Source organism: Oncorhynchus kisutch, unplaced genomic scaffold (genome assembly GCF_002021735.2).
Source record: "Oncorhynchus kisutch isolate 150728-3 unplaced genomic scaffold, Okis_V2 Okis09a-Okis19a_hom, whole genome shotgun sequence".
Lineage (NCBI taxonomy): Eukaryota > Metazoa > Chordata > Actinopteri > Salmoniformes > Salmonidae > Oncorhynchus > Oncorhynchus kisutch.
In genome coordinates this window covers 9,683,851-9,702,653 of record NW_022261985.1, presented here as the reverse complement: position 1 = coordinate 9,702,653, position 18,803 = coordinate 9,683,851, and the positions used below count along the sequence as shown (strand labels likewise).

General features: G+C 47.8%; 1 protein-coding gene across 3 annotated transcripts in view; it reads right to left on the bottom strand.

Annotated features, from left to right (window-relative positions):
- The window catches only part of LOC109886533 (TBC1 domain family member 15-like), a 101,681-nt gene that overhangs the window by 39,621 nt on the left and 43,257 nt on the right, over positions 1–18,803 (bottom strand). For all 3 annotated transcript variants that reach the window (XR_004207006.1, XR_004207007.1, XM_031815216.1), the window contains exons 6-7: positions 11,853–11,955; positions 5,978–6,178 (exon numbers count right to left, since the gene is read on the bottom strand). Coding sequence is in view for 1 of the 3 variants with exons in the window: in XM_031815216.1 (XP_031671076.1) it covers positions 5,978–6,178; positions 11,853–11,955 (304 nt within the window). In the remaining 2 variants the exon portion in view is untranslated. The remainder of the gene's footprint in view (positions 1–5,977; positions 6,179–11,852; positions 11,956–18,803) is intronic.

The following is an 18,803-nucleotide window of genomic DNA, read 5'->3' as shown; positions in this document are numbered from 1 at the left end:
GGGATACGTAGTCAGTTGAGGACAACAGTCCAGATGTTGAAAGGGGAGACCTAGTCAGTTGAGGACAACAGTCCTGATGTTGAAAGGGGAGACCTAGTCAGTTGAGGACAACAGTCCTGACGCTGATAGGGGATACGTAGTCAGTTGAGGACAACAGTCCTGATGTTGAAAGGGGAGACCTAGTCAGTTGAGGACAACAGTCCAGATGTTGAAAGGGGAGACCTAGTCAGTTGAGGACAACAGTCCAGATGTTGAAAGGGGAGACCTAGTCAGTTGAGGACAACAGTCCAGATGTTGAAAGGGGAGACCTAGTCAGTTGAGGACAACAGTTGAGGTTAATCCACGTCGTCGCTGCCTGGGGAGCAGTTGTTGTTGAGGGTAACTGCTTTGCTCAAAGACAGAACTGCAGATTTGTCCACCTTGCCGGCTCGAGGATTCAAACCAGAGACCTTTCTGTTACTGGTCCAACGCTCTTAAACGCGAGGCTACCTGCCTCCCCCTAACCCTACCCCCTGCCTCCCCCTAACCCTAACCGCTGCCTCCCCCTAACCCTACCCGCTGCCTCCCCCTAACCCTGCCTCCCGCCTCCCCTAACCCTACCTGCTGCCTCCCCCTAACCCTACCCTGCTGCCTCCCCCTAACCCTACCCTGCTGCCTCCCCCTAACCCTACCCTGCTGCCTCCCCCTAACCCTGCCTCCCCCTAACCCTGCCCGCCGCCTCCCCCTAACCCTGCCCGCCGCCCCCACTCTGTCCCGCAGACCTACAAACATCACCCCCCACTCCGTCCCGCAGATCTACCGACGTCCCCCCCCTCTCCGTCCCACAGACCTACCGACGTCCCCCCCCACTCTGTCCCACAGACCTACCGACGCCCCCCCCACTCTGTCCCACAGACCTACCGACGCCCCCCCCACTCTGTCCCGCAGACCTACCGATGTCTCCACACTGTCCTATAAACCTACTGAGAAACAAAGTTCAAACCACATTTAAGTGGATTTCTCATTTCCAGCTGTTTCTGAGAAGCACAGCGAGTGTGACTTTGCCGTTCCACTCTGGGTGCCATTCCACTGAGTGGGTTGTGTGGGGTGACTACTCCTATGTTTAGCAAAGCACATGTCATCCAACATCACACTCAACCACACCTGTGGAGAGGAGAGGAGGCAAGCTAGCAGCGCGGGTTGCCTTGGCAACACTGAGAGCAGAGGGTCACTTCTAATTAAAACAGAGAGGCAATTAGAGAGGAACTGGGTGGCTGTTACCACAACCTCCTGGTTTAATGGAGACAGACGGTAGAGCTGTGTCTGCGTGAGGAAAAAGGGAGAGTATACAGTAGAGGCTCTATACAGTAGAGAGGCTCTATACAGTAGAGAGGCTCTATACAGTAGAGGCTCTATACAGTAGAGAGGCTCTATACAGTAGAGAGGCTCTATACAGTAGAGGCTCTATACAGTAGAGAGGCTATATACAGTAGAGAGGTTATATACAGTAGAGAGGCTATATACAGTAGAGAGGCTATATACAGTAGAGAGGCTCTATACAGTAGAGAGGCTATATACAGTAGAGAGGTTATATACAGTAGAGAGGCTATATACAGTAGAGAGGCTATATACAGTAGAGAGGCTATATACAGTAGAGAGGCTATATATCAGTAGAGAGGCTATATATCAGTAGAGAGGCTATATACAGTAGAGAGGCTATATACAGTAGAGAGGTTATATACATTAGAGAGGTTATATACAGTAGAGAGGCTATATACAGTAGAGAGGCTATATACAGTAGAGAGGCTATATACAGTAGAGAGGTTATATACAGTAGAGAGGCTATATACAGTAGAGAGGCTATATACAGGAGAGAGGCTATATACAGGAGAGGCTATATACAGTAGAGAGGTTATATACAGTAGAGAGGTTATATACAGTAGAGAGGCTATATACAGTAGAGAGGCTATATACAGTAGAGAGGCTATATACAGTAGAGAGGCTATATACAGTAGAGAGGCTATATACAGTAGAGAGGCTATATACAGTAGAGAGGCTATATACAGTAGAGAGGCTATATACAGTAGAGAGGTTGTATACAGTAGAGAGGCTATATACAGTAGAGAGGCTATATACAGTAGAGAGGCTATATACAGTAGAGAGGCTATATACAGTAGAGAGGTTATATACAGTAGAGAGGTTATATACAGTAGAGAGGCTATATACAGTAGAGAGGCTATATACAGTAGAGAGGCTATATACAGTAGAGGTTATATACAGTAGAGGTTATATACAGTAGAGAGGCTATATACAGTAGAGAGGCTATATACAGTAGAGGTTATATACAGTAGAGAGGCTATATACAGTAGAGAGGCTATATACAGTAGAGAGGTTATATACAGTAGAGAGGTTATATACAGTAGAGAGGTTATATACAGTAGAGAGGCTATATACAGTAGAGAGGCTATATACAGTAGAGAGGCTATATACAATAGAGAGGTTATATACAGTAGAGAGGTTATATACAGTAGAGAGGCTATATACAGTAGAGAGGCTATATACAGTAGAGAGGCTATATACAGTAGAGGTTATATACAGTAGAGGTTATATACAGTAGAGGCTATATACAGTAGAGAGGCTATATACAGTAGAGGCTATATACAGTAGAGGCTATATACAGTAGAGGCTATATACAGTAGAGAGGTTATATACAGTAGAGAGGCTATATACAGTAGAGAGGCTATATACAGTAGAGAGGCTATATACAGTAGAGAGGTTATATACAGTAGAGAGGCTCTATACAGTAGAGGCTATATACAGTAGAGAGGCTATATACAGTAGAGAGGCTATATACAGTAGAGAGGCTATATACAGTAGAGAGGCTATATACAGTAGCGAGGCTATATACAGTAGCGAGGCTATATACAGTAGAGAGGTTATACACAGTAGAGAGGTTATACACAGTAGAGAGGCTATATACAGTAGGGAGGCTATATACAGTAGCGAGGCTATATACAGTAGCGAGGCTATATACAGTAGAGAGGCTATATACAGTAGAGAGGCTATATACAGTAGAGAGGTTATATACAGTAGAGAGGCTATATACAGTAGAGAGGCTATATACAGTAGAGAGGCTACATACAGTAGAGGCTCTATACAGTCCAGGTGGGAAAGGGCAGTGTGGAGTGCAATATAGATTGCATCATCTGTGGATCTGTTTGGGCGGTATGCCAATTTGAATGGGTCTAGGGTTTCTGGGATAATGGTGTTGATGTGAGCAATTACCAGCCTTTCAAAGCACTTCATGGCTACAGATGTGAGTGCTACGGGGCAATAGTCATTTAGAGAGGTTACCTTTGCGTTCTTGGGCACAGGAACTATGGTGATCTGCTTGAAACATGTTGGTATTACAGACTCAATCAGGGACATGTTGAAAATGTCAGTGAAGACAACTGCCAGTGGGCCAACACATGCCCGGAGCACACGTCCTGGTAATCCATCTGGCCCCGCAGCCTTGTGTATTACGTTGGCTACGGAGAGCATGATCACACAGTGGTGATTTAGCTCGTCTGGTAGGCTCATGTCACAAGCCCTGCCACATAACACGAGCATCGGAGCCGGTGTAGTATGATTCAATCTTAGCCCTGTATTGACGCTTTGCCTATTTGAAGGTTCGTCGGAGGCATAGCGGGATTTCTTATAAGCTTCCGGGTTAAGAGTCCCACACCTTGAAAGCGGCAGCTCTACACTTCAGCTCAGTGCGAATGTTACCTGTAGTCCATGGCTTCTGGTTGTGGTATGTACGTTCTGTCACTGTGTGGACGACGTCCTCAATGCACTTATTGATAAAGCCGGTGACTGATGTGGTGAATTCCTCAATGCCATGGGAAGAATCCCGGAACATGTTCCAGTCTGTGATGCAAAACAGTCCTGTAGCTCAGCATCTGCTTGATCTGACCACTTTTTTTATAGTGCGAGTCAGATGCTTCCTGCTTGAATTTTTGCTTGTAAGCAGGAATCAGGAGGATAGAGTTGTGGTCTGATTTACCAAATGGAGGGCGAGGGAGAGCTTTGTACGCGTCTATGTGTGTGGTGATCAGGTGATCTAGATTTTTTTTCTCTCTCCGATTGCACATTTAACATGTTGATAGAAATTTGGTAGAACTGATTTCCCTGCATTAAAGTCTCCGGCCACTAGGAGCGCCGCCTCTGGGTGAGTGGTTTCCTGTTTGCTTATTTCCTTATACAGCTGACTGAGTGTGGTCTTAGTGCCAGCATCTGTCTGTGGTGGTAAATAAACAGCCACGAAAACTATAGCTTTAAAACTCTCTAGGCAAGTAGTGTGGCCTGCAATTTATCACAATATACTCTACTTCAGGCGAGCAGAATCTAGAGACTTCATTTCGTGCACCAGCTGTTTACAAATACGCAGACCCCCCCCCCCCCCCCCCTCGTTTTCCCGGAGTGTGCTGTTCTATCCTGCCGGTGCAGCGTATATCCCGCTAGCTGAATATCCATGTTGTCATTCAGTCACGATTCCGTGAAACATAGGATATTACCGTTTTTGATGTCCCGTTGATAGGATATTCGTGATCGTACCTCGTCTAATTTATTGTCCAATGATTGCCCGTTGGCGAGTAGTATTGACGGTAATGGCAGCTTTCCCACGCACCTTCTGTGGATCCTCACAAGGCATCCTGCTCTGTGTCCTCTCTTCCTCTTGCAAATAACGGGGATGTTGGCCTTGTCGGGTGTTCGGAGAATGTCCTGTGTTGTTGAAGAAAAAAAATCTTTGTCTAATCCGAGGTGAGTGATCTCTGTCCTGATCTGTGGTTAGAGCGTTGGACTAGTAACCGGAAGGTTGTGAGTTCAAACCCCTGAGCTGACAAGGTACAAATCTGTCGTTCTGCCCCTGAACAGGCAGTTAACCCACTGTTCCTAGGCCGTCATTGAAAATAAGAATGTGTTCTTAACTGACTTGCCTGGTTAAATAAAGGTAAAAAAATAAAAAATATATATATATCCAGAAGCTCTTAGTCTAATCCGAGGTGAGTGATCGCTGTCCTGATGTCCAGAAGCTCTTAGTCTAATCCGAGGTGAGTGATCGCTGTCCTGATATCCAGAAGCTCTTTGTCTAATCCAAGGTGAGTGATCGCTGTCCTGATATCCAGAAGCTCTTTGTCTAATCCAAGGTGAGTGATCGCTGTCCTGATATCCAGAAGCTCTTTGTCTAATCCGAGGTGAGTGATCGCTGTCCTGATGTCCAGAAGCTCTTTGTCTAATCCGAGGTGAGTGATCGCTGTCCTGATATCCAGAAGCTCTTTGTCTAATCCGAGGTGAGTGATCGCTGTCCTGATATCCAGAAGCTCTTTGTCTAATCCGAGGTGAGTGATCGCTGTCCTGATATCCAGAAGCTCTTTGTCTAATCCGAGGTGAGTGATCTCTGTCCTGATATCCAGAAGCTCTTTGTCTAATCCGAGGTGAGTGATCTCTGTCCTGATGTCCAGAAGCTCTTTGTCTAATCCGAGGTGAGTGATCTCTGTCCTGATATCCAGAAGCTCTTTGTCTAATCCGAGGTGAGTGATCTCTGTCCTGATATCCAGAAGCTCTTTGTCTAATCCGAGGTGAGTGATCTCTGTCCTGATATCCAGAAGCTCTTTGTCTAATCCGAGGTGAGTGATCTCTGTCCTGATATCCAGAAGCTCTTTGTCTAATCCGAGGTGAGTGATCTCTGTCCTGATATCCAGAAGCTCTTTGTCTAATCCGAGGTGAGTGATCTCTGTCCTGATATCTAGAAGATCGTTTTTTGCCGTAAAATACAGTTGCAGAAACATCATGTACAAAATAAGTTACAAATAACACAAGAAAAAAACCACATAATGGCACAATTGTTTGGGCGCAAGTAAAACTGCTTCCATTACTTCCGGCGCCATTTTTAAGTTCCAGAGTGAGTGTATGTGAGTATGTGCGTTCATTCCCAGTGTCTACTCTGACTCACCCTGGTGATAACCTCAAAGCCTGGTTCCTCCAGCTGGTTGATGTCCAGACCAGGTATGGCCTCATTCAGCAGGTCAGCCACCTCCCCGACAGGCCTCTGCTTCAGTAGCACCGTGTCTGGACTCCGGAACGCATCAAACAGGTAGTTGGTCACCTTGGAGAAACCACCCAGCGTAGTGGTGACTGGGTCCTGAGAAAACTTCTGTTGGGGAGGTGGGGGAGAGAGAGAGTTGGTTGGGGGAGAGAGGGAGTAAAGCGGAACAGGGGAGAGAGCGAGAGAGTAGAGGAAAAAGGAAGAAGATTGGGGGGACGAGAGGAGAGAGGGAGAAGGAGAGAGGGAGGAGAGAGGAGGAGAGAGGGAGAAGGAGAGGAGGAGAGAGGGAGAAGGAGAGGAGGAGAGAGGGAGAAGGAGAGAGGAGGAGAAGGAGAGAGGGAGAAGGAGAGAGGAGGAGAGAGGGAGAAGGAGAGGGGAGGAGAGAGGAGGAGAGAGGAGGAGAGAGGGAGAAGGAGAGAGGGAGGAGAGAGGAGGAGAGAGGGAGAAGGAGAGAGGAGGAGAGAGGAGGAGAAGGAGAGAGGGAGAAGGAGAGAGGAGGAGAGAGGGAGAAGGAGAGGAGGAGAGAGGGAGAAGGAGAGAGGAGGAGAAGGAGAGAGGGAGAAGGAGAGAGGAGGAGAGAGGGAGAAGGAGAGGAGAGGGATGACAGGGAAGAGGTCATGAAGGAGGTCATTGTTAACGCTGTGGCACCAGACAGATGTAGTTTAGCTGCAGTCTCATTATAAACACTAAGATGACACAAGCTTATTTTAGCCATGCTATTTTCACCTTAAAATAGGTGTGAAATGTTACATTAGGAAGTGCCCAGAGCCAGATGACTTACTGCACATTTTAACTTTCGATTTTCATCAAAAGCAACGTGTGAAAGCATCTCAAAAGCACAACAGCATCGGTCATCATCTCAGACGCCCAACCTAGTAGCCCCCCCCCCCCCTCCCCTGGCCCCCCACTGCCTGGAACACTTTCAACTCTCCAGACTGCGTACTCTTACACTTTCAACTCTCCAGACTGCTTACTCTTACACTTTCAACTGTCCAGACTGCGTACTCTTACACTTTCAACTGTCCAGACTGCGTACTCTTACACTTTCAACTGTCCACACTGCGTACTCTTACACTTTCAACTGTCCACACTGCGTACTCTTACACTTTCAACTGTCCACACTGCGTACTCTTACACTTTCAACTCTCCACACTGCGTACTCTTACTACGAAGAAGTAAAAGCCAACAATATCACATCACCAAGAAAACTAATGCTTTTCAAGGACTCTATTATTTTATTTTTACTCTCGCTACAAAAAGTACCACAGGAATCAAAGACAGAAAAGAGGCCAATCTATTTCTCCTGACGTTGGTTACCGGCCGGCTGAGACGCTGCTCATTCATCTTTGCAATTGGATATTTTTTTTATGAGTCACATTAGAAAACAACATTCCAGCAGCGTTAACCCCTTTTGAGAAGAGAGGCCACCCAATGTTATTAGCAAGTCAAGGCTCATTAGCTTCTCCTCCACAATCCACTCCTCCTGCTCTACTAAATGGCTCCTGTAATACTGATATAGAGCAGGAGAGAGGAGGCTGGGCCGGGAGGGAGGCACCCTGAACCTTAATGATAATGAGTACAGTACTCCCACTCAGACAGGCAGCCTCGGCAGCCAAGCTAATGTCTATGAGATGTCGCTGCTATTCCATAACACAGTCGGGATCTAAAACAAATGTACCACCACAGTTAGGCCTGTTATCTGCCCACAATGCATTACCAGACTCTGTTAAAAACATGCCCCCGGTTGGTTGGGAGGGAGCTGAGGCACGGCCCACGTTTAATTATAAAGGATAACACTGAGACCTGACGGAGGTTCTATTTCAAACAGGGAAAAAAATGATTTTTTATTACAAGAGTCAGAATGTCAACGAGAAGGACAATAGATAAATGATACGCAATTAAAAGTCCCTGAGGCGACCTAAAAAAACAACTCCTGCCAACTATTCCCTCTGTCCGCTGGCCATGTAGCCTGGTGCTGATGGCGTACGAAGTTTATTACCCAGTTCTCCTCTATTGTACCCCCCCCTTTATTACCTAGTTCTCCTTTATTGTACCCCCCCCTTTATTACCCAGTTCTCCTCTATTGTACCCCCCCCCCTTTATTACCCAGTTCTCCTCTATTGTACCCCCCCCCTTTATTACCCAGTTCTCCTCTATTGTACCCCCCCCCCCTTTATTACCCAGTTCTCCTCTATTGTACCCCCCCCCCTTTATTACCCAGTTCTCCTCTATTGTACCCCCCCCCTTTATTACCCAGTTCTCCTCTATTGTACCCCCCCCCTTTATTACCCAGTTCTCCTCTATTGTACCCCCCCCCCTTTATTACCCAGTTCTCCTCTATTGTACCCCCCCCCCTTTATTACCCAGTTCTCCTCTATTGTACCCCCCCCCCCTTTATTACCCAGTTCTCCTCTATTCAGAGCATGTACCCCCCCCCCCCTGTAACCCCCCCTTTATTAACCAGTTATAGTGCACTACTTTAGACCAGAGCCCTATTCCCTATATAGTGCACTACTTTAGACCAGAGCCCTATTCCCTATATAGTGCACTACTTTAGACCAGAGCCCTATTCCCTATATAGTACACTACATTAGACCAGGGCCCTATTCCCTATATAGTACACTACTTTAGACCAGAGCCCTATTCCCTATATAGTACACTACTTTAGTCCAGAGCCCTATTCCCTATATAGTACACTACATTAGACCAGGGCCCTATTCCCTATATAGTACACTACTTTAGACCAGAGCCCTATTCCCTATATAGTACACTACTTTAGTCCAGAGCCCTATTCCCTATATAGTGCACTACTTTAGACCAGAGCCCTATTCCCTATACAGTACACTACATTAGACCAGGGCACTATTCCCTATATAGTACACTACTTTAGTCCAGAGCCCTATTACCTATATAGTGCACTACTTTAGACCAGAGCCCTATTCCCTATATAGTACACTACTTTAGACCAGAGCCCTATGGAACCCTATTCCCTATATAGTGCACTACTTTAGATCAGAGCCCTATTCCCTATATAGTGCACTACTTTAGTCCAGAGCCCTATATAGTGCACTACTTTAGTCCAGAGCCCTATTCCCTATTTAGTGCACTACTTTAGACCAGAGCCCTATATAGTGCACTACTTTAGACCAGAGCCCCTTTCCCTATGTAGTGCACTACTTTAGTCCAGAGCCCTATGGACTATAAAGGGGATAGGGTGCCATTTGGGGCATATTTCATTTTTCCTACCCAGGCTTTCAGAGAGTCCTCATAAAACAAACCAACAAATATGCTGCTCTCATTAAGTCACTGCCCTGCTCAGAACAAACTCATTAAAATAACAGCAGAGTTGTTCTGTGAACCCTGAGACAGTATAGAGCCTGGCTGGGAGGAGGCCGTACAGAGCCTGGCTGGGAGGAGGCCGTACAGAGCCTGGCTGGGAGGAGTACCGTACAGAGCCTGGCTGGGAGGAGGCCGTACAGAGCCTGGCTGGGAGGAGGCCGTACAGAGCCTGGCTGGGAGGAGGCCGTACAGAGCCTGGCTGGGAGGAGGCCGTACAGAGCCTGGCTGGGAGGAGGCCGTACAGAGCCTGGCTGGGAGGAGGCCGTACAGAGGACCGGCTGGGAGGAGGCCGTACAGAGGACCGGCTGGGAGGAGGCCGTACAGAGCCTGGCTGGGAGGAGTACCGTACAGAGCCTGGCTGGGAGGAGTACCGTACAGAGCCTGGCTGGGAGGAGGCCGTACAGAGCCTGGCTGGGAGGAGGCCGTACAGAGCCTGGCTGGGAGGAGGCCGTACAGAGCCTGGCTGGGAGGAGGCCGTACAGAGCCTGGCTGGGAGGAGGCCGTACAGAGGACCGGCTGGGAGGAGGCCGTACAGAGGCCGGCTGGCAGGTGTACACTAGGGTGTGAGGGGCCAGGTGTACACTAGGGTGTGAGGGGCCAGGTGTACACTAGGGTGTGAGGGGCCAGGTGTACACTAGGGTGTGAGGGGCCAGGTGTACACTAGGGTGTGAGGGGCCAGGTGTACACTAGGGTGTGAGGGGCCAGGTGTACACTAGGGTGTGAGGGGCCAGGTGTACACTAGGGTGTGAGGGGCCAGGTGTACACTAGGGTGTGAGGGGCCAGGTGTACACTAGGGTGTGAGGGGCCAGGTGTACACTAGGGTGTGAGGGGCCAGGTGTACACTAGGGTGTGAGGGGCCAGGTGTACACTAGGGTGTGAGGGGCCAGGTGTACACTAGGGTGTGAGGGGGCAGGTGTACACTAGGGTGTGAGGGGGCAGGTGTACACTAGGGTGTGAGGAGGCAGGTGGACACTAGGGTGTGAGGGGGCAGGTGTACACTAGGGTCTGAGGGGCAGGTGTACACTAGGGTCTGAGGGGGCAGGTGGACACTAGGGTGTGAGGGGCCAGGTGGACACTAGGGTGTGAGGGGCCAGGTGTACACTAGGGTGTGAGGGGGCAGGTGTACACTAGGGTGTGAGGGGGCAGGTGTACACTAGGGTGTGAGGGGGCAGGTGTACACTAGGGTGTGAGGGGGCCAGGTGTACACTAGGGTGTGAGGGGCCAGGTGTACACTAGGGTGTGAGGGGCCAGGTGTACACTAGGGTGTGAGGGGGCAGGTGTACACTAGGGTGTGAGGGGGCAGGTGTACACTAGGGTGTGAGGGGGCAGGTGTACACTAGGGTGTGAGGGGGCAGGTGTACACTAGGGTCTGAGGGGGCAGGTGTACACTAGGGTGTGAGGGGGCAGGTGTACACTAGGGTGTGAGGGGGCAGGTGTACACTAGGGTGTGAGGGGGCAGGTGTACACTAGGGTGTGAGGGGGCAGGTGTACACTAGGGTGTGAGGGGGCAGGTGTACACTAGGGTGTGAGGGGGCAGGTGTACACTAGGGTGTGAGGGGGCAGGTGTACACTAGGGTGTGAGGGGGCAGGTGTACACTAGGGTGTGAGGGGGCAGGTGTACACTAGGGTGTGAGGGGGCAGGTGTACACTAGGGTGTGAGGGGGCAGGTGTACATTAGGGTGTGAGGGGGCAGGTGTACATTAGGGTGTGAGGGGGCAGGTGTACATTAGGGTGTGAGGGGGCAGGTGTACACTAGGGTGTGAGGGGGCAGGTGTACACTAGGGTGTGAGGGGGCAGGTGTACACTAGGGTGTGAGGGGGCAGGTGTACACTAGGGTGTGAGGGGGCAGGTGTACACTAGGGTGTGAGGGGGCAGGTGTACACTAGGGTGTGAGGGGGCAGGTGTACACTAGGGTGTGAGGGGGCAGGTGTACACTAGGGTGTGAGGGGGCAGGTGTACACTAGGGTGTGAGGGGGCAGGTGTACACTAGGGTGTGAGGGGGCAGGTGTACACTAGGGTGTGAGGGGGCAGGTGTACATTAGGGTGTGAGGGGGCAGGTGTACATTAGGGTGTGAGGGGGCAGGTGTACATTAGGGTGTGAGGGGGCAGGTGTACACTAGGGTGTGAGGGGGCAGGTGTACACTAGGGTGTGAGGGGGCAGGTGTACACTAGGGTGTGAGGGGGCAGGTGTACACTAGGGTGTGAGGGGCAGGTGTACACTAGGGTGTGAGGGGGCAGGTGTACACTAGGGTGTGAGGGGGCAGGTGTGTGGGGTGTGAGGAGGCAGGTGTACACTAGGGTGTGAGGGGGCAGGTGTACAGTAGGGTGTGAGGAGGTAGGTGTAAACTAGGGTGTGAGGAGGCAGGTGTACACTAGGGTGTGAGGAGGCAGGTGGACACTAGGGTGTGAGGAGACAGGTGTACACTAGGGTGTGAGGTTGTACCGTAATAAGTCCGAAGGTGGCATCATCCAGCAGGTTCTCAAAGGACTGGGACAGAGCTCTGCTGTGGGGGCTGACCTGGAGGAGGGAGGCATCTGTGGTAGACCTAATAGGGAGGACAGAAAGAGAGAGAGAGAGAAAGAGAAATTAGAATAAGTGAGATATGACAGAGAACAGAGGAGGAAATTTCAAGCCTCAGAGTGTCTGTGTCATGAACTGATCATGAGACGAGTCCAAGAGTCGGTGGTTTCAGGGCCACAACTTTGGTTTTAGAAGTGTGTGTGGGGGGGGGGGGGACATAATTATTATTATTATTCCAGTCGGATAAACAGTCCAGACATTCAACCCGACCGCTCGGAGGTGTCCGCACGGTCCTAAAGCCCGCTGTTGCTTCTTTTTGTATCACATTCCAATCATAAAATCCCACGGCCCCCAGTGAAAGTCTCGGGGTCTCTGGTCTCAGGGAACAAGCTCGTCTGGAAGAGACGCTCAGAGAGTCTCGGGGTCTCAGGGAACAAGCTTTTCTGGAAGAGACGCTCAGAGAGTCTCTGGTCTCAGGGAACAAGCTTGTCTGGAAGAGAAGCTCAGAGAGTCTCTGGTCTCAGGGAACAAGCTTGTCTGGAAGAGACGCTCAGAGAGTCTCTGGTCTCAGGGAACAAGCTTGTCTGGAAGAGACGCTCAGAGAGTCTCTGGTCTCAGGGAACAAGCTTGTCTGGAAGAGAAGCTCAGAGAGTCTCTGGTCTCAGGGAACAAGCTTGTCTGGAAGAGAAGCTCAGAGAGTCTCTGGTCTCAGGGAACAAGCTTGTCTGGAAGAGAAGCTCAGAGAGTCTCTGGTCTCAGGGAACAAGCTTGTCTGGAAGAGAAGCTCAGAGAGTCTCTGGTCTCAGGGAACAAGCTCGTCTGGAAGAGAGTCAATGGTCTCAGGGAACAAGCTTGTCTGGAAGAGAAGCTCAGAGAGCCTCTGGTCTCAGGGAACAAGCTTGTCTGGAAGAGAGTCAATGGTCTCAGGGAACAAGCTTGTCTGGAAGAGAAGCTCAGAGAGCCTCTGGTCTCAGGGAACAAGCTTGTCTGGAAGAGAAGCTCAGAGAGCCTCTGGTCTCAGGGAACAAGCTCGTCTGGAAGAGACGCTCAGAGAGTCTCTGGTCTCAGGGAACAAGCTTGTCTGGAAGAGACGCTCAGAGAGCCTCTGGTCTCAGGGAACAAGCTTGTCTGGAAGAGACGCTCAGAGAGTCTCTGGTCTCAGGGAACAAGCTTGTCTGGAAGAGACGCTCAGAGAGTCTCTGGTCTCAGGGAACAAGCTTGTCTGGAAGAGACGCTCAGAGAGCCTCTGGTCTCAGGGAACAAGCTTGTCTGGAAGAGACGCTCAGAGAGCCTCTGGTCTCAGGGAACAAGCTTGTCTGGAAGAGACGCTCAGAGAGTCTCTGGTCTCAGGGAACAAGCTTGTCTGGAAGAGACGCTCAGAGAGTCTCTGGTCTCAGGGAACAAGCTTGTCTGGAAGAGACGCTCAGAGAGCCTCTGGTCTCAGGGAACAAGCTTGTCTGGAAGAGACGCTCAGAGAGTCTCTGGTCTCAGGGAACAAGCTTGTCTGGAAGAGACGCTCAGAGAGTCTCTGGTCTCAGGGAACAAGCTCGTCTGGAAGAGACGCTCAGAGAGTCTCTGGTCTCAGGGAACAAGCTTGTCCAGTATTGGATTCTGCCACTACAGAAACCAATATTGTGACAACCACTTAACAGTCCTTCACTAAGCTGTACTCAGATCCACCCTGTAGACTACTACAAGTCACAGGTCTTAACTGTGTGTTGTTAGTGTCTGGCTGATGTGTGGAGTAGACTACTCCTAGTGCTAACAGCCCCACAGCCAGTGGCTGTGTCCCAAATGGCACCCTATTCCCATCATAGTCCACAGGGCTCTGGTCAAAAGTAGTGCACTAAATAGGGAATAGGGTTCTATAGGGCCCTGGTCAAAAGTAGTGGACTATATATAGGGAATAGGGTTCTATAGGGCCCTGGTCAAAAGTAGTGCACTATATATAGGGAATAGGGTTCTATAGGGCCCTGGTCAAAAGTAGTGCACTATATATAGGGAATAGGGTTCTATAGGGCCCTTGTCTAAAGTAGTGCACTATATATAGGGAATAGGGTTCTATAGGGCCCTTGTCTAAAGTAGTGCACTATATATAGGGAATAGGGTTCTATAGGACCCTGGTCAAAAGTAGTGCACTAAATAGGAAACAGGCTGCCATTTGGGATGTGGGGGGGGGGGGGGGGGGGGGGGAGAGTCTTTTCTATGGGTAAGATGATCCCCACTAGGACTTGTTCCTCCATGAATTATTGAAGAGCTCTATTGATTTTTCATGGAAATTGAATAGGGACTCTTTAACAGACTAAAAATGTAACACGTAAAAAAACAACACCATGTCTGACAACGGTTGCTTCACATCGGGGAGTAGCACAGGAAACACCGTCTGCTGCAGGAGGAAACACTAACACACTTAGTTCATCAACATCCCTGTACTATAGTAGGTAGGCTCAGTGACTAGCGTTACGCATATCATACAGTGGGTTCAAACAGGGGCTGCGGCCCAAATGTAGGCCCCTAGAAAGATCTGCTTTGTGGAGAACGCGGACAGGATCCAGACATTAAAACAGAAGTCAACAATATTAAAACATTTAACTATTGAAGCTAGCAGGACATCACCTAAATGTACTGAAGCTAGTCGGACATCACCTAAATGTACTGAAGCTAGTCGGACATCACCTAAATGTACTGAAGCTAGTCGGACATCACCTAAATGTACTGAAGCTAGCAGGACATCACCTAAATGTGTTGAAGCTAGCAGGACATCACCTAAATGTGTTGAAGCTAGCAGGACATCACCTAAATGTGTTGAAGCTAGCAGGACATCGCCTAAATGTATTGAAGCTAGCAGGACATCACCTAAATGTACTGAAGCTAGTAGGACATCACCTAAATGTGTCTAAGCTAGCAGGACATCACCTAAATGTACTGAAGCTAGTAGGACATCACCTAAATGTATTGAAGCTAGTAGGACATCACCTAAATGTGTCTAAGCTAGTAGGACATCACCTAAATGTGTCTAAGCTAGTAGGACATCACCTAAATGTACTGAAGCTAGTAGGACATCACCTAAATGTGATGAAGCTAGTAGGACATCACCTAAATGTATTGAAGCTAGCAGGACATCACCTAAATGTGTTGAAGCTAGCAGGACATCGCCTAAATGTGTTGAAGCTAGCAGGACATCACCTAAATGTGTTGAAGCTAGCAGGACATCACCTAAATGTATTGAAGCTAGTAGGACATCAACTAAATGTATTGAAGCTAGTAGGACATCACCTAAATGTATTGAAGCTAGCAGGACATCACCTAAATGTATTGAAGCTAGCAGGACATCGCCTAAATGTGATGAAGCTAGTAGGACATCACCTAAATGTGTTAAAGCTAGCAGGACATCACCTAAATGTGTTAAAGCTAGTAGGACATCACCTAAATGTGTTAAAGCTAGTAGGACATCACCTAAATGTGTCTAAGCTAGTAGGACATCACCTAAATGTGTTAAAGCTAGTAGGACATCACCTAAATGTATTGAAGCTAGCAGGACATCACCTAAATGTACTGAAGCTAGCAGGACATCAACTAAATGTATTGAAGCTAGTAGGACATCACCTAAATGTGTTGAAGCTAGCAGGACATCACCTAAATGTACTGAAGCTAGTAGGATATCACCTAAATGTACTGAAGCTAGTAGGATATCACCTAAATGTGATGAAGCTAGCAGGACATCACCTAAATGTGTTGAAGCTAGCAGGACATCACCTAAATGTGTTGAAGCTAGCAGGACATCACCTAAATGTACTGAAGCTAGTAGGATATCACCTAAATGTACTGAAGCTAGTAGGATATCACCTAAATGTGATGAAGCTAGCAGGACATCACCTAAATGTACTGAAGCTAGTAGGATATCACCTAAACGTGATGAAGCTAGCAGGACATCACCTAAATGTGTTGAAGCTAGCAGGACATCACCTAAATGTGTTGAAGCTAGCAGGACATCACCTAAATGTACTGAAGCTAGTAGGATATCACCTAAATGTACTGAAGCTAGTAGGATATCACCTAAATGTACTGAAGCTAGTAGGATATCACCTAAATGTACTGAAGCTAGTAGGATATCACCTAAATGTGATGAAGCTAGCAGGACATCACCTAAATGTACTGAAGCTAGCAGGACATCACCTAAATGTGATGAAGCTAGCAGGACATCACCTAAATGTGTTGAAGCTAGCAGGACATCACCTAAATGTGTTGAAGCTAGCAGGACATCAACTAAATCAACAAAAAATTATATAATTTTCCAAAGATTTGAAGATTTGTCGTGGGTCCTCAGATCCTCAAAATGTTCTACAGTTGCAACATCGACAGCTTCCTGACTGGTTGCATCACTGCTCGGCCTCCGACCGCAAGACACTAGAGAGGGTAGTACGTATGGCCCAGTACATCACTGGGGCTATACTGCCTGCCATCCAGGACCTATATAATAGGTGGTGTCAGAGGAAGGCCCTAAAAATTGTCAAAGACCCCAGCCACCCCAGTCATAGACTGTTCTCTCTACTACCGCATGGCAAGCGGTACCGGAGTGCCAAGTCTAGGACCAAAAGGCTTCTCAACAGTTTTTACCCCCAAGCCATAATACTCCTGAACAGGTAAACAAATGGCTACCTGAACAATTTGCATATTGTGCCGCCCCCCCCCCCCAAACCCCAACCCCTATTTTAAGCTACTGCTACTGTCTGTTTATCATATATGCACAGTCACTTTAACTATACACTCATGTACATACTACCTCAATTGGCCCGACCAACCAGAGTTCCAGCACATTGGCTAACCGGGCTATCTGCATTGTGTCCCACCACCCACCAACCCCTCCTTTACGCTACTGCTACTCTCTGTTCATCATATATGCATAGTCACTTTAACCATATCCACATGTACATACTACCTCAATCAGCCTGACTAACCGGTGTCTGTATATAACCTCGCTACTGTATATAACCTCGCTACTGTATAGAGCCTCTCTACTGTATACAGCCTCTCTACTGTATACAGCCTCTCTACTGTATACAGCCTCTCTACTGTATATAGCCTCTCTACTGTATAGAGCCTCTCTACTGTATAGAGCCTCTCTACTGTATAGAGCCTCTCTACTGTATAGAGCCTCTCTACTGTATAGAGCCTCTCTACTGTATAGAGCCTCTCTACTGTATATAGCCCCTCTACTGTATAGAGCCTCTCTACTGTATATAGCCTCTCTACTGTATATAGCCTCTCTACTGTATATAGCCCCTCTACTGTATATAGCCTCTCTACTGTATAGAGCCTCTCTACTGTATAGAGCCTCTCTACTGTATAGAGCCTCTACTGTATAGAGCCTCTCTACTGTATAGAGCCTCTCTACTGTATAGAGCCTCGCTACTGTTATTTTTCACTGTTGTTTATATATCACCTAATAACTTTTTGCACTGTTGGTTATACAACGTACCCGTTGTATTCGGGACACGTGACAAATAAACTTTGATTCGAAGAGGCCAGATCCCAAGAATACCCCTGTCTGTGTGCGCCCGTTTGTCTACCCCTTTCTGTAGCCGTTAGCGACGATGCTAATGAAAAATAAACAAATAAAAAAAATGGCAACCTATACCCTTTATAGTGCACTACTTCTAAAGGAGGTGCCCTATATAGGGAATAAATAGGATCACATTTGGGACAGTAGTGTGATGTAAAGTTAATTAGCCTGTTTGAATCGTCCTGCAGCCCCAGAAAACCAACACAGCAGTTGTTAAAGGCTTTGCAACTCGTTAAAAACCTGCTGTAATATCCTCTGTGATTGTACTATTCAGAGCTATTTGAAATAAACAGAGGAGAGAGTGAGGCTCCGTCCCAAACAACACCCACGTTCCCTATAAAGTACTTTAGAAAGTAGTGCACTTCATAGGGAATAGGGTGCCATTCTGGTCTAAAGTAGTGCACTACGTAGGGAATAGGGTGCCATTCTGGTCTAAAGTAGTGCACCATGTAGGGAATAGGGTGCCATTCTGGTCTAAAGTAGTGCACTACGTAGGGAATAGGGTGCCATTCTGGTCTAAAGTAGTGCACTACGTAGGGAATAGGGTGCCATTTATAGGGGTATAACGGGTGGCCTATTCCCACTCCGGCCAGGAGAGGAAATGAGGAAAGAGAAAGGCGGGTCGAGGATGACAAAGTGAAGAACAATAGTAGGGTCACTCTGTAACTCCTCCAGACTCCTGGTGCCAATTCAGTGACATTGAAACATTCCGTATTGATATTTGGGAAAAAGGTTGATTACAAATCAAAGCCGATTGTAATGGGCTTTTATCTGTGGATGAGTATTCCTATACTAGGATGGAAGCAAATATAAGTCATAACAAATCATGCAAATAATGATGTACATTTAAACAGGAATATGTTAATATTTTGACAAACGATTATGCAAATTTTTTTTTTTCATTAATTTACGAAAATCCCTCATTAACAAGCTATCCGACTAGCTAACATTAGCTAGCTAGCTATACATTAAGCTTGCTATATGGAGTGTTGACATTTGAATTAATTGGCATTTGTGTTGTTTAAAGACCCAGTGTGGTCCAAATTCAGTGTTTTATATCATAGTGTACAACAGTTGATGAAACTAACACTTAAAGAGAAAACATTTCATCCATTTTATTTCCTGATAGTTTCTAGTTGAAAAAAAAAAAAAGATATCAACAGGACCTTCTAATCAGCATCTAAAATCGGCTTTCCATGGTGACATCACAATGCGGTAAATTGGACCAATAACAAAAAGAGTTCCAAACCTCTCTGCCAATAAAAGCTCGTTTTCCATTTCCCCCTCACTTAGATCACTCCCAGACAGTC